Genomic DNA, 16217 nt, shown 5'->3' with positions numbered 1-16217 from the left:
GAAACAGCCTCACACCAGCCTAACACGCCAATGGAATGAACTTAGCACCATCATGTGAATGACAATGAGAGAGCAGGTGTGTGTTTGTGCAGTTGCAGTTGCAGTTGAAATCAGCATCATTCCTACATCGCCCCGAATCACTGGCAGGAGAAGGCACATTCTGTCTGGAACTAATTTGAGGAAAGGTAGGAGAACATGTCTGAGGCTAAACAAAGCCCCATTCCTCTCCAAAGATAATTCATTTGGATTATGACACAATCCAGTATTTCTTCAGAGTATTGCACCTGTGACACCTCCATCATCACCCGCTCTCCTCTTCTGCTTCGTCTTTCATCCCATCATTGTTTGAGTCTCACTCCACGGCTCTGCGTTTGGTGACATTACACTTCTCTACAAAGTCATTTCCCTTCCTGCAAATCTCTCCTCTCAAAGCTTGTCGCTGCGTCTCTATACTTGTATTGTGGCTGGTAAAGGAACATCTTCCTCCCGGGCAGCATGTGTCTGAGCAGAGAGGAACAGTGTATTCAAGTGTTTTCCAGCTATACGAGGAGCGACTATATGTTCACAAACAAGAAGAAAAGTGATTTGGGTGAAGAAAAGGGCGAAGTCAGATTTATGCACCACATCATCTCTTCCCTCATTTTCTAAAGGAGATACTTTATCATCTCCCCTCTCATCTCTGGAGGCAGCGTATTGAATGTCAAGCTGCAGCACTGCTCATTATTCTTGGTACGGTGAATGTAAACAATTTCCCTCTGGCATGTATTCGATGGATAAACAGAAGCACAGACAATAATCTTGTTATTTTACATCCCAACGCTTTCTGCACCCTGAATCACCGCTGTGCTTAAACACGGATGAACGATATTCTGACATCCTTCTGTCTCTTTAAGCAATACAGAACATATAGTTTCCCCAGTTTGGACCTCAACAGGAGCGCCATGTTCTAATATTTCCTTGTAGAAAAAGTCCGGACATTAGGTTCCTAAAGCACACATTGTTTCCATGGAGACAAACATGGAGGAGACACGGTGCAGAAACGTTTTCTTGTCATTGATATGGTAAAGAAATCCCCTTGTAGTCTTTCCTGTGTGTCCTTATGGGGGCTAATTACCAGACAGAGTCACACCTGCAGTAAACTCCCTCTCAGGTGACATTACAGCTCACAGTGTGATGTCATAGCTGCCGCACGCTGTAATGACAGAGCGCCGAGCGGTTGGTCACATTCTTTTGTTGGCTGCATCAAACACGCCTGCCTCTCTGTGTGGGACTCAGGCGGGAGAAGGGAGAAGATGAGAAGATGTCCTCTAATGGAGGCTTCCTCGCCATTCAGCCACTTCCTCTTTCGCACCAGAAACCCTCCTATCCCAAGATTCACAGGCGACAAAGACGCTCTTCCTCTTCCTTTGCAATCATTTCTTCCTCCCCCCCTTTTTCTCTCTCTCTTCCTCTCTTTTCCTCTCTGTCTTCAAATTGCTGCTTTTCTGCCACAAAGGTCGCCTCACATTTGGGAAATGGTTAATGGAAGCGAGCTGTAGTGTGTGTCAAAGCTTTTTAGAAAGTTAAGATGAGCCAATAGATGAAAGCAGACAAAGCAGACTGTCCAGGGCAGCCGTTCAGGAAATTCAGTTTTTTCAGTCAATTCTTCACTATTTGCACTTCCGGGCTTCATGGGTGTCATTGACCTTTACAGCTTGTGTGTGTGTGTGTGTGTGTGTGTGTGTGTGTGTGTGTGTATGTGTGTGTGTGTGTGTGTGTGTGTGTAAACCTAAAGCGTTGTCGTGTAAACTTCTAATTTAATAAAAAAAACCGTTTGACTTCATACTTCTAATTTTGGATTCTATCCTCTAATGGACAAAATCTGAAACAAAGAAGAAAATGTTCTTTTCCACCTAAGCTAAAAGTCAGATTTCTGATTTAATTGCACAAACACAAATTTCACTCTCATTCAGTCCACAGTGGATGGTTGAGAGGCTGCAGCTCTATTAGACTGTAAACACTGAGGACAAAATGATTGTACTTCATTGTTTTCAATCCAAATGTTGCTTCTTCAGTCAGTGTGATTGTTTGTTCTTTGTGTATCACCTGGACCTGGACGTCACTATAAAGGGAGAGAGCAGCAGATCATTTACCTCCAGAAAGAAGATTCAATGTTGAGGCAGGTGTGGATTTACTGCAAAGAGACTGACTGAGCGCATTTAGAATCCAATATTGACATTGTGTCTCCATCTGCTGGACAAAAGTGAGAAGTTTTAAACATATTAAACTGATCTGGATGTGAGGATGCCTTCTTTGTCATTTCCAGCAGCACTCAGACCTGAACTCAGTCTCATTGTGATCTGTATGTGTCCATTCTCTTCACCCATCACCTCAAACAAAGGAAAAACAAAGCCTTTGCAAAACACTTTCCTGGCTGCATAAAGCATCTCATTTACTTCTCACTCACAAGAATCTAATTTATTTCTCTATTATTTTGCACAAAGAAGAAAGACGGGCTATCTGTTTAAGCAGTTATTTGTTTTCAATGGAAGTCGTTTGGGCTTTGATTGCTTTGTTATTTGAAGGTAATAATCCTTCATCCATAGTTGAGTGATGTATTTATCTCTTTGGATAGAAATGAGCTCTGTGCTGTGTCCTTTCATATCAGACCCATATCTTCCCCTCACTTCCCCTCAGATGAAGTAATGGAGTGAGTTTCATGGGCTTCATGTGAACATGTTGAGCATCCGTCTGCTCTCCTTCAGGCTTCTCACATCAATCAGCATCTTTAGTGAGTTAAAGCTCTTGCATGAGCTCATCCTCTGAATTGAGAATTGCATCATTGCATTACAAGTGGTTTTCCGTTAAAGGCTCTCCCTGCTCACTTTAAAGCCCACTTTATATTATGAACACGCCTAAAGCCCTGTTTCTGATGTAAAAACTGAAAACACAATGTATTTCCTCTTATGATGCCATAGCTGCTGATCCACATTGAGCCACTAGGTGTCAGTGCAGACCAGCACCAAGTTAATTAAGTAGAAACCACTTATGACACTGGATTGTGGCTATGATTAAGATCCCCTATGACAAATATGAACATTGTGATAGCGAAGTAATGCCTGAACTCTTATCTCTAAAACATCTGGTTCCACAGATGTTGGCATTGTGCAGGCTGGCTGATCGAGCTCCACGTATTATACTTGACAGCATTATCATAAGAAAGGCAGATCAGGAATTCAAGCTGCTTCCCTCGCTTTGTTTATCCATTACAGGCGGGATGTTTGTGAGCATTAACAATGTAAACGGCTGCTGACAACTTGAAAGTTTTCACTTATCATTCTGCTCCATTTACATCAACTATAGTATCAGAGGCACAAGCAAGCACGCACGCACGCACGCACGCACGCACGCAAACAAACAAACACACACACACACACACACACACACACACACACACACACACACACACACACAGCTTTATAAACACACATGAAATTGATAAATGGCGAATGGAAACTAAGGTTTTGGAGGTTTGAATAAAATTAGTTTATTATCAAAAACAGACCAGACAACAATTCAGTGCGAAATACTTTGATAGCATGAGGTTATAATCACTTAAGAAAAATAAAGGTAAGGCACATTCTTCTTTTATTAAATGTGAAGGGCATTGGGAAAATGGCACCATTGTTTCAGGTTGAAAAGAAATATGTCTGTTGTGAATATTTACATCATTAATATGAAGGTTACAACAGATCATTTTGGTTACCGGGACAAACAATCTGTATGTATGGAGTCATACAGACTCCTGTGTGAGATCTGCTGATAACGGTTTGCTGATACTATCATCACATACACACACACACAAAGGAATTCAAGAATCTAAACACATTTAAAAAAATCCCGTTCACATAAAGTGTCAGTCCCTCTGGCTCCAGACGCCTCAGCATCATTCTTTATCTCTTTAAGTTTTCAAGGTCAGTGAAATCATCACGTCCCCCAAAGTGCATGCTTACCATTTTGGCGGCAGGCTGATTTGCAGCCGGCTTGTCCTTTTGAAGCCGTTACAATCCAGCCCTTCAACCTGAAGGGCTCGTAATTGGTGTGCAAAGCACACACCCTAGATCTCAGGAGGAGACGACGCACTTCATGACATTCTTGCACTGCCTGGGATTTTCTTAAAGCTACTGAAAGGGTTACAACATTAAGATTCCACCTGAGTGCAGGCGCTCGTCGTCAATGCACTGCAGGAAGATGAGTCCAGAATTGTGGAGATGTGGTTGGATATGACGGCACAATGCCTGGTTAACGATCACCTCACTTCTGTAGAAGCCTGTGGGCTGCTCGCAGTACTTTGATACAATGGTGTCTACCTCTATTACACTGGCAGACTCACTCTGTAGTCAGATGCTGCATTCAAGGCCTTGTTCTGACATTTTGCCTTTAATAACGGGACAAATCATGGCATGGAGTATCAGCCACACGGTCTGACTGGGACTTTGTGTGTGAGGGAGCCATCTGTTGTTGAGGTCTCATCTAGATTGTGTCTGGATACGGTGAGATGGACGATATTTACACCCGACTTCAAAATGTAATATGCACAAAGAAACCACGCAGCCCAGCTCATCTCCTCTCCTCCTGACAGCACAAACTATTTTCTCTTTCTATTCGTAGTTTAGGAATGTGTTCGAGTTTGTTGCTGTATTTGTAAAATTCGAGCAGACATTTGAGCATTTGGAGCAATCACACTTTAAAGGACCGAGTCTGCCTGGAAGAGAGGTTGAACGTGGGTTTTGTTATTAATGCAGTGTGATTTCTCATGATGTCCTGTCTGGTACTTCAACGGTTGATCTATAGAGTCGTACATAACACATTGAACAGCTCTCTGGGCCTTTGGTTTCCTCTTCATCTGTTCTGTTATAGTTCAACGTCCAAAGTATTGGGAGTCTTTGTGCTGTTATGTGGTCATCAATCAATCTGCCAATCAATCTCCTAACAGCCAGAAAACCAACTCACACTGGTCTACAGCTGTCACGCATTCATATGATCCACACTTCCGGCAATCTGAATCTCACCAATCTGTACCTGGAATGACTGAGTTGTTTGTGCCGTTAGCAGCGGCGGGTTTCCAGTCCGGTTGGTAAAAATGGATGTTGGAGGTTTGAGCCCACTTTGCGAACACAGCCTTCTCTGTGATGTAGCGGTGGCTTCCTGTGCGGCCTCGCTCATGAGAGAGATACATGGCACACTCGTCTTGCCCCAAGGGTTCATAGTAATGATACGGCACAGAGGGGTGGGAGGAGGATCTACCAGCACAGGAGGGAACGAAATATAAAAAACAACGGTTAATGTGTGACGGATGGAAGCGGGGAAAGCACGAGGGTAATTATGAGAACAGAGGAGGAAAGGAAGCAAGTCACCGTGGGGAGGAAACAGAAAGAGGAGCAAACACAAAGATCAGAAGAGTCTGAGGCCACGGGTGTGTTCATTAAAGGCTCCCGTCTCCTCCCTACCATGTTTCACAATGTCCTTGTCGTCTTTGCGAATGCGAGCAATGTTAGCGTCTTTTTCCAGTTTAACACAATGTACCTCTACACTCTCTCCATTTCTATTGGACATCTGTTCTAAGATTGTTCTGGTGAAGTTTTTTCATGTTGTAAATTGTCGAGGCGATGCAATTATCTCTGTAAATTGTCACACTGCAGGGAGTGAACATCATACTGTCATTAGCCGAAGGCACAATATGAGATGCACCAGGCGAGCGAGCGTCAACAGGAAAGACAACGTGAAAATCTGAGTCTCAAGGAATAGAGTCTCTCCTTCCTTCCTGTAAATAAAAGGAATGGGGCTTCTGATATAAAAATACATCATAAACTAAGACTTAAACGTAAGACTTAACAATGTGAACAAGTGGCTGTTAAATCCTTTGTGACTTTGAGTGCAAACTGCAAAATGCCCTATGTGTACTTCACTAAGAATACATTACAGCATGACAGATTTCCCTGTAGTGCAGCTAGAACTGAAGTACTGAAGGGAAACATTGACTTTCTGATTCTACCTGCAGAAATCGGGAGGCACCATGCCAAAGACATTGATCCGGTCACACATCTCCAGGGCGATGCCCAGAGTGAACCAGCCGGTGCTCATCCACGAGTTCGACTTGGCCCTGCAAGAAATAATATCATTATTCAGACAAAGCTACAAAAAGCCATTTATATTTCCTCGGTTTCAAAACATATCAAGGTTATTTGATTTCATCCATAGAGTTAAGTCCCTTAGCATTTGTTCTATCTTGTAAATTGATTCCCAGTCATCTAATTCTGCAAATAAAGACACTTTCCTGTCAGAGGCAGTAATAAGCAGTAATGTCAATTGAAGCTTAGCTGGCAGCTGTGTCGGCTTTCCTCCCAGAGTGCACCGAGGCTGCCAGGCAGAGAGTAGTGGTGGAGAGCAGCAGTGTGTGTGTGTGTGTGTGTGTGTGTGTGTGTGTGTGTGTGTGTGTGTGTGTGTGTGTGTGTGTGTGTGTGTGTGTGTGTGTGTGGGTGTGTGTGTGTGTGTGTGTGTGTGTGCGTGTGTGTAAGGAGCCACAGTCTTACATTGCAGTGACCACCACATCTGTTACAGTCATGAATCATAGACTGAATTTGTGTCTCAAATGGAAATTCAGTGCTTCCTTTGCCATTTTTAGCAAACAATTCGGCAATTCACCCTTCTCTAATTTTACCAATCCCACCAGGATCTCACTATATTTTGTGATTTTTGTGAAATTTATGCTGTAAAACAAGCATGTAAGTGTAAATTCCCCTAATCTAACCTCAGACCCCTTTGATGTAAACAATCCCCTTGGAGACAGAACGGAGAGCGGCAGACTTTACCTGTCTCGCCCCGTTTCCTTTTTGAACTGTTCTTCAAACTTCTTCATCCTGCTCTGGGACATGATGTAACCTTTGAGTTTAGGCCGGACCTTTTTGAGCAGCTGTCTGATCGTGTCGCTTGGACCCCAGAAGATGAACACCGTGTGGAGGCTAGCGTTGAGCAGCTGCGGATTGGTCTGCAGCACCCACGGCAGGCTGGAGTGAGCCACCACGCGCAAGTCTGTTCGCCGGCCCACGTCCCGCTGATGGCCCAGGGTGGGTGCGTCGTTCATACGGATGGCGCACTCTGAGCGTTCGATTTCTTCCCCTCTTTCGCTCCTGATCAGATGGCCGGAGCTCACCACCAGGGAGCAGGTGTCACAGTGCATCTGCAGACGCTGTGGAGGTGAAAGGTCATTGTATCATTAGAATCACTATAGTTCTATTACAAAGCAACCACCACAGATACGTTTTCAATACTGATCAACAACCGAGAGCGGCAGGAAAACCAAGCGACGTAATAAAGGATGAATCCAGGTCAGTCTGACAGCAGAGCTCCTCGGTTTGATATTAAAATCTGCCCGCCAGAATGAAAACCCTGAGATGGGAGCACAGTCTGTGCTTCATCTACACAGGCATGGGAAAAGGTCATTCGTCCTCAACACATCACATCTCTGTGGAATTCAATTTCATTCACACTCACACTTTAGAGCCGTGCTATAAATCCTCAACTTTGTGTGTCAGAGAGGCGCTGATGAATCTGAATTGGAATTGAAAGGTGTTTCCAATAATTTGATTGGGCTGCGGAAAAGCAAAGAGGCTGTAGATCAGTGATGTTATGTTGCAAATGACTGGACAATATGCGATACAGGACGTTCTGTTATGTTGGCACGGTAACACAAAAGGACACAAACACAATGTAGATAAGTGAAGCATCTCCCAGGTGCCATAGCAACTCTCTTATACATTCCTCAAAAATAAATAGTGTAACATTCCACACTGCTGTTATTGTGTCATCATTCAGCTGCTGTTTTATTTTGTTATGCACACACTTCACTTCCTGCCCTTGTGTGTCTGCCCCTCTGTGTCTGACTTCTCTGATTCTACCTGTTTGGATCATTGATGTGTGCTTTTGAGTCCATTGTCTGTCACAGATGGATGCACAGTTGTGTGATTGTAGTAAAGGTTTGGATGATGAGGTGGAGATGCTCCTGTTGTTGACTTCAGAGGTGAAGCTCGGGTGGAAGGAAACCGCAGCAGAAACCCAGACACTCCTCACATGAGTTATTCCCAACCATAATGGAGAGCTACATTGGTATTCCAAACTGTCCTCTGAGTTTCACACTCCATAAGAGACTGAGGTGGGAAAGTGTGTGTGTGTGTGTGTGTGTTTGTGTGTGTGTGTGCACATACAGGCAATATTACCAGAGCCACAGGCTGTGCTCCCACTGCTATATTTATAAAACTCTCCTGCTATCTGACCCCATACCATATGATTGCCTAGTGTGTGTGTGTGTGTGTGTGTGTGTGTTTGGTGGAGGTGTTTCCAACCTACCGTCTAAAATGTGTACAGAACAGTTTTAATACTTCACACACACACACACACACACACACACACACACACACACACACACACATTTATATATACTCAGTAACAGGTATTACCATTTCCATACAGGGTCAAAAGAACCCATTTCCTGTGTTCCTCTGCTTGCTCTCTCACACACGCAGACCCTCCAATTACCGATGGGTTGGAGGGAATTACACGCTTCACTGCACAAACACACCCTCGCTGCATTGGCCTTGAAAAAAAAATCAGCTATTCTACTTGTTTGTCGCCTTCCTTCCACAAACAACTGAGTCATTTCTTTTTTCTTACCACAGCAGCTATATCAAAACAACTCCTCCAAAATAAGATTTGATGGTTGACTACAGCAGCTGAAGGTTACACTCTGGCAGCTGGGTATGTATATATGTGTCCTTGATGGAGATGCAGACGCTCCAGCGAGAAGCTTCTTCTTCTACAGAGCTTCTGACAGCTTGATGTGTAAGAAATCCAGAGCCTGCATCATACGCAGGAGAGACGACGCAGGAACTTGTGGTTAAGTGTGATTAATTGTTTTTTGGACTCTGCTCTACTCTAATGATGCTGTTTAAGTAATATTGCCATTAAAAATGGCAATATTACACACACACACACACACACACACACACACTCTACTTTATCATGCAAACAGAGTCTACCTCAATCAATAATGCATAACCTTGTAAGCAACACACTCCTCTGGATTAGTGTGATTTAACACGGTAAGAGGTTCATCCGTACGCTGTGAATGTAGATGGGAGGCAGATTAAAGCTTTTATGAAGTCATTGGGTTTGGAGCAGCAGATGGAGTCTGGAGAGGGAGTTTGGTTCCAGTCCCAGTCAGTTCACAGCCGCACAAAGACTCCAGACTTATCAATGTGATCCTGTTTATATACCTCCCGGAGGAAACCACAGCCATAATTGCTTTGGGAGCAAACTCCATCATTCAGCCTCTAATATCACACCAGAGCTTCTGCCTGCACCGCCATCATTTATATGAAGGGCAGATTCTACAAGCTTACAGGGAGAAAACAACATCTAGCAGAGTTCAGCTGGTTGGAGGTCAGAGAGAAAAGAGCAAAAAGTCAAAGAAAAAGAAAAAGGCTGCAAATATCTTAGCATATTGATTTTTATGTCAGAGAAGTTACAATCAGCTCTGTGAGTAAAAGAGATCCTGAAGACTTGGCTGTATTAGGTGACATGAGCACAAATTATTAATCTCTTTCTCATTATCATCAAAGAAACGGTACCCTCCCTGGTATTAGAGTAATGGAAGTGAACTGAGAGCAGAGATGGGTTTGTCACCCTGAGGATTATATAAGAATATCAGATCCATTGTTCTGCCAGCAGTGCTCATGTACACTGAAGGGAATAAAGAGTTGGTTAAGGAAATTCATCAAATGAATCCTTCCATTGGTCATCCACAGGCATTCTCAGTACAAGGATGTTTATTCAAATTAGTATTTTAAGTTTGTAAGTATGGACTATACAACTTCTTAAACCTGAACCGAAGAGAATTCTTGCATAACTGACTTTATGACACCAATTTATTATTATTATTAAGGCTGGCTATTAGAGGCTGTCAGAATGGAAAAGCATTTGCTTTAATGGGCAGGCACACGTACATTCACACACTGGCACACAATCCACATTCATGCTCATACGCAGCTTTGTGATTAGAGTGTATAAAGGCCAATGCAGATTGATTCGGCTGACAATCCTTCAAAGGTCAACATCTCTTTAACTGGAATCGGCAAAACATCAGAGAGAGGAGAGAAAGAAGAGAGAGAGAAGATAAATAGGAAATGAGTGAGGGAGAAGAAGGTGTGCAAAGTTAAGATGTGTGTGCAGTGTTCAAAGACAGAAAGTCTATTAAGTGCTGCAGCTTTAATTATCCTGTCAAAGAAACGGAGCACATACCAGAGGAGGATGTCTCACTTAAAAGTTGTAGAAATTGCAGAAGCCAGACAGAGAAATAAGGAGCGTTACACACAGCCCTAGTTAGAGGGAAGAATTGATTGAATCGCTAAAATGCATATTCTTATTCTCAACCAACAATATATCCAAAGAGGGGTGATTCAAAGTGTAGTAATAAGTTGAATACAATATAAACATATACAACTTGAAGATGTCCTTTTCCATGCATACTTCAATGTAAATGTACTGATCAGGGTGAACACTTTCAACAAGAGTGTCATGAGATCAGATCAGAATGGTCCTTTAGGTCGATCAGGTCCCAGTATGAACGGGATCTCACTGCAGTGTGCTGACAGCAGCTGATCAGAGCAGAGAAGAAAGCTGTACTAATCAATCAGCAGGCAGTGTTTGAGAGACGAAATTAAAGAAGCTGCGGACCCAGGCTAACCTTCAAGGAGTGAGGAAGACAATATACTGCGTTTGAGTGGGTAAAGCGGTTTTAATGGCCTCTTTTGTCTCACAAGGACTCTCTGGGTTACAGGAGAATAAAGAAGCTCACCAGATTAGAGATGGTTGTGTGCAAAAGTGCATACACACATATTCTCCTCTTCATCAAACATGCCTCTGATGTGGGATTTGGGGGAACATGGAGAGGAGTGTGTGTTATTTGGTTTATTAACCTGGGTAACTTGTAAGTGGGAGTTAATGAGCTGGCAATAAGCCAGGTGGGCCTGCTGTGCTGCGTTCGTGGCCTGTTGTGCTTTTAATGTTCGGGGAGTCACATTTAGAGACATATGTTCTCTGTCTGGATGAACTTCTTTTAGTGAGAGGCAGGATCCTGGTCTGATCTTAAGGATGTGAGCAAGGGATGCAATTTTTGTATTTTTGGGCTGGAAATAATTCCTCAGGTGATTTATGGATGTGGACTGCAATCAAGTTCCAGCGGTTCAGAGCTTCAGAGGAAGCATGCAGTGATCCTGTAGAGCAGCCTACCTGCTGGCTGCTCTTCATGATTGTGACGCTTTGAACTACTCTGCTTCAGAACTTCTATAAAGTGCGAATAATATATCTCAAGCAATATTGGCAGACGGCTTTTGATGTGGAAAAGGATTATTTAGAAAAAAGATTAACTTCACCATCATTATCATAAATCCTTTTTATCTTTCATTATTATCTTGTGTTATTGTCACCAAAAGCACAGCAAAAGGCAAATATGAAGGCCTTCACCTTCAGCACGCAGGATGCTGCCCTTTGAAACAAAGTCTAGATGATTAATGTTGGAGCCTCTCAACCTGTTGGATGAGCCATAAATTAATGAGGCAGCCACAGACCATAACACCTCAGCAACATTACAGCCCATGCACCCCAGGTTCATATAACCTGCACATTTGATCAACTTCAGTCCACCTTTTCAAGCATCCCTGGTTCTGATGAGGACATCAATGTTTAACCATCCTTACACCATTGTTTAACTAACCATCACAAAGGCCTTGATTTCCTTGGTTTCATATTTACAGAACCTTCGGCGGCTGTGACTTTCTGCTGTTGTCCTGTCTGTCACCCTATTGTTTCCATTTACTTGAACATTACATTGCCTATTTTGCCTCTCTCTCTCTCTCTCTGGCTCTCTGCCTCGCTTCCAAAAAAGTAAAGTAAATAAAAATATACACCAGACAAGATTTCCTCTAACAGAAGCAGACCTCAGATGACACTAAAGGAACCTCAACAAACCAATCCACCCACTCTAAAGACCTTACAGCTGGTCTGCTGAGGTTAGTAATTCACAGACTCTGTCGGGGGTTGTAACAGCAGAGCTGGATGCCCCCATGGGCTGGGGACAGAGTGACACTAAGCAGTGTGAAAATGACGCAGTGTGGATCCATCATGTATCCCCTGTCAGCTGTAAAATGGAGGAGGTGGCACAGGAGAGACTGACAATAATAAAGTACTTAAGACTGCAAAAAAAAAATGGAAGCAGCTGCTTCTCATTTCTATTGGAGAATGACAATAGCACAGGGAATACTCAGACATTAATATTTTCTCTTCATAGATTTAATCCAACAGGATTAGGAGAGGGTTTACATTAGAGGAACCTTTAATTCAATGTTTAGTAAAGTATCATGTCCTATGCTGGATTACACCTATTACTAAATCAATGCCACTTATCTGATCATCAATCTACGAAAGGTAAACAGCAAACAACCCTGAGTTCACATCTTGAACTCCATAGCTGGCTGGGTGATGCAGTGTCCTCTCCACACTGCTGTGCCTCACTGCATCTCTCTCTCATGGAGGGGAGCTCAGGGAGCAGCAGGCTTCTCAATCCACCCTGATAACTGGCCTCCAACAGACAACCTCCAACAAACAACCAGTTGTAACACTGTGCACAAGTAGTGGTCAAGTAGTGGTCAGGTAGTGGTCAGGTGACACACACACACACACACACACACACACACACACACACACACACACACACACACATCACAAGCATCCTGTGCAAGCCATATCAGGAGCTAGCAGCAGGGGACATCATTAGGGTTAGGGTTAGTCTCTTTAAGTCTATTTAATTTCTTCTGCTTATAATGTCGCGCAAGTTCAGAATGATTTGTAAGTAGAATGGTGACAGCATGGAGCCCAGACCCAAAATGACCTACAGCTTTTACCAGTGAAGTCTGGAGAAGCCATCCTAGTATAAATTTGTTCTGAACCTTTGTCACTAAATATTTCATGGTGGACACATTAATTATGAATTGGGAAATTTTAAGCTGCAGATAAATAAGGTCCTTCCACCGATTTTGAGCTTAGTGGTGAAGAGAAGAGATTACTAATTGTTATGGCAGTCGTACAGGCGACAAAAAGGCTGTAATGGTTACTTGACTTTTAATAGTGAGAGCTTGCAAATTATTACAACCTGGACATAAAAATCATCCATGTGAGCATCATTTGGTACATAAAGCCAAACTGAGACAGCATTTGTCCACCATTTGTTCTGTCTGAAAACCGGACAAATCCAAAAGCAAATGTAAGCACACACCAACTGTCCATTTCGATGCAAATCCTCTGCTAAGTCTGCAGGATCTGACTCCAGACAGAGTGAGTGTGTCAAAGGACAGCTACTGTGTGGTGATTGGTTCATTTGAGTGGCTAGTACATTTTTATATGACCGGACAAGGTGCACCAGGATGTCTAAAAATGTGAAAAATATAACTTAACCAGTCATTTTCCTCTTTGTTTTATTTACTTTGACGAGATGATGATTTGTATGTTTCCAGGAAAGCTGAAAGCTGAGGTCAGAGGTCACATAGCCTAAGGTAAATATTGTGGAGATGAGCAGCTGTCGCTTATTTGATGGGAGCAGATGTATGTCAATTGTCAAATGTTGAACCTCTGAGTCTCTGAATAAGGACAAAGATCATTCTAGTGTGCAGCCATGTTTACCTTATGGTCCTCCACACCTATGTATCCACCCAGTGTGGAGGCTTGGCGGCTCTGTGGTCTGGCTGGCTTCTGCGTAGCTGGATCTGAATGGTGGGGCATTGAGGATGCAGATGATGAGGCCGATTTCTTGTACAGCACCATGGTAGCCATGGTAATGATGATGATGATACCAATAACCCCTTGGCACTGCAGAGACAGACAGTCCAAAAGGAAAAAAACACATCAATAAAACAGAGACCATAAAAGCAACACAAAGAGAACAGGCTTTAAGAATGCACTGCTTATTAAATATCAACTTTCAAAACAGAGGCAAGGCAATAAAAACAGCAGAGCTTTTCTCATACTAGGCTGCAAATGAAATGTCAGTTCTGCCAATCCAATGTGCTCCACGTGTTCCCTCAGACATGGCAACATGGAAAGAGAGGCACAAAAATAGCACAAGGCTTCTGAAACCAAACACGTCTCACAATTAAGTGTGATAAATATACACAACTCATCTTTAACAGGTTTCTTACAGATTTCCCAGCAGGCTTGGGGGTATCATCCAAACTAGACAACATCAAACAGAAATACCACAAAGTGCAATTCTGACACAGATCCGCCTGCTCACACACTGTTTAGTGTCACACACAAAGGAACATCACACTGATATGTCTGTAATGTCTACTTCATAATTACCATTCGTGTCTTCAGCCTCATTTTCCTTGATTTCACAGATGCTGCCTTCATCCTAATGGGGCCAAGGTTGTCACATCGCATCTGCAGAAGAGCATGCAACACTTGAGCGACAGCATCCCTGGGATCAGTGCGGAGCTACACAACACGATTCTCCCCTCACTACTGTTTCCCATGCTCTCTGCTACAGGGACGCCCGCACTCTGCACACCTCCACATGGTCCTAAAACACTCACTTTAACACCCAATATTGACTGTAGTTTCACATGTAGGCAAGTACAGAACATATTCATCATAATTTAACTCAAGTTTTCTCATGTAAATATGGCTTTACTGTGTTGCTTTAAGCATCTATTGGTAACATCTATAGGATCTAAGCACATAATCATTTGGAACTGTTTTCGATTCGCATGTCATCCTACCATTAATCTAGATTTTGTCGCAGCAACCTGAGCAGCTGAAGCTCCAGTCATCTGGGACAAAGTCGCTGGAAGCGGTAATCCATTCAATATGAGGGGAGATGGGAATGAGTCTTTTTATAGATGCCCTCAGAGCTGGCGTCATTGCATTTAAGTGCCATCTTATTTGAAAAATTTCGTTGTGACTTTTCCGTCATCCACTTTCAGTGCAAACCAGCCCAAAATGTAGTTTTCTCTCAGGCTCGCTTCTAAAACTGAGTAAAGGTATATATTCCTGTGTATTTAACATCTTAACTAAGACTATTGGCGTAATTTGAAGTTATTAAATTGTGCTCTATGTTATAAATATTGAGGGGTTGCGGGTGAGGTGTGTGTGTGTGTGTGTGTGTGGTGCACAAACACCGACAGCGTTCAGCAGGTGTTTCACGAAATGTTTGAAATGTGCAAAATTGCTTCTGCATTGTCTGTGAGCACCGCACCTTGCAGTTTCTCAGTGTTGTTGCTGATCAAAACTGTCTTTAGAATTGTCTGACAGGCTATCGGGCATTCTGAGTGTTTTGTACTTCTGCGTTACTGTCTGCACCTGCTAGGGGGCCATTTACATAAGAGATTTGTAGGTATACTGTATATAATGTATATAGGTTTTTGTTTACAAATACAGTATATGCATCAACAGTGAAATAAAGCTGTATTGAACATCATAACAGGCCATCATTACAGTAAATGTTTAGTTCAGTACTATAAATGTACTGTACTCCTTCACATTAAGCAGTATATTTGTCTTTTTAAGGAAAAGGACACCTAGCCTATTTGAAAAACAGGGGAGATTTAGAGGATATAAGGTTGCTTAGATCGGAATGATCACCTTTTATTTCTGACTGCAGCATTTTAATATATGATGTTATATATTCCCAATAGGGAAGTACACAATAGGTACTGAATTACTCAGTGCCCACTTTTTTCATGCAACAGGCAACATGGTTGTTACGGTTTGACTCCCATCTTTCTGCCTCTCTGCGGTTTTCTTTGACACTACCTGAGCATGACATTGGACTCATTTTAATCACAAAATGATCTGTCTCACTGAGGAGCATTATCTTGCCTGTGATGCTCTTTGTCATTATGAATTCAGAGGATTGGGTGGCTGGCAATCTGTGTGTTTTGATTAGAGTTGCCCCAGAGATACACACATCACAAAACACAGCTCCAGGGAGCACAAGTGGGAGGAAGCAATGTCTGTAGAACAAAACCTTTTTTAATTACCCAAAACTTCCTCTCCAGTGAGGCACAGAGTCAAATAGAGTACAAGAGTGAAATTATCTGCATCTGTTTGGTGCCAAAAGCATGTTTTAA

General features: G+C 42.8%; 1 protein-coding gene across 1 annotated transcript; it reads right to left on the bottom strand.

Annotated features, from left to right (window-relative positions):
- Positions 1-5047: 5047 nt before the first annotated feature.
- On the bottom strand, positions 5048-14469 carry st6galnac5b (ST6 (alpha-N-acetyl-neuraminyl-2,3-beta-galactosyl-1,3)-N-acetylgalactosaminide alpha-2,6-sialyltransferase 5b). The gene is made up of 5 exons (XM_076153126.1): positions 14449-14469; positions 13771-13956; positions 6852-7228; positions 6035-6142; positions 5048-5282 (listed from the first exon to the last, which is right to left on the bottom strand). The coding sequence occupies exons 1-5, from the start codon at positions 14467-14469 to the stop codon at positions 5048-5050; spliced, it is 927 nt and encodes a 308-aa protein (XP_076009241.1).
- Between the last annotated feature and the right edge of the window lie 1748 nt (positions 14470-16217).

Source organism: Genypterus blacodes, unplaced genomic scaffold (assembly GCF_046128005.1).
Source record: "Genypterus blacodes isolate CSIRO-AG114 ecotype Tasmania unplaced genomic scaffold, CSIRO-AGI_Gbla_v1 ptg000058l_1, whole genome shotgun sequence".
NCBI lineage: Eukaryota > Metazoa > Chordata > Actinopteri > Ophidiiformes > Ophidiidae > Genypterus > Genypterus blacodes.
This window is presented reverse-complemented; position numbering and strand designations above follow the sequence as displayed.

What these genes read in the sequence shown, in the direction of transcription:
- st6galnac5b (XM_076153126.1), bottom strand. Translation starts at nt 14,469, where the DNA reads ATGAGGCTGAAGACACGAATG. An exon ending in AAGGAAACGGGGCGAGACAG is followed by an intron (nt 6,143 to 6,851) that starts GTAAAGTCTGCC and finishes TATTTCTTGCAG; the next exon opens with GGCCAAGTCGAACTCGTGGA. An exon ending in GTGCCTCCCGATTTCTGCAG is followed by an intron (nt 5,283 to 6,034) that starts GTAGAATCAGAA and finishes CTGTGCTGGTAG; the next exon opens with ATCCTCCTCCCACCCCTCTG.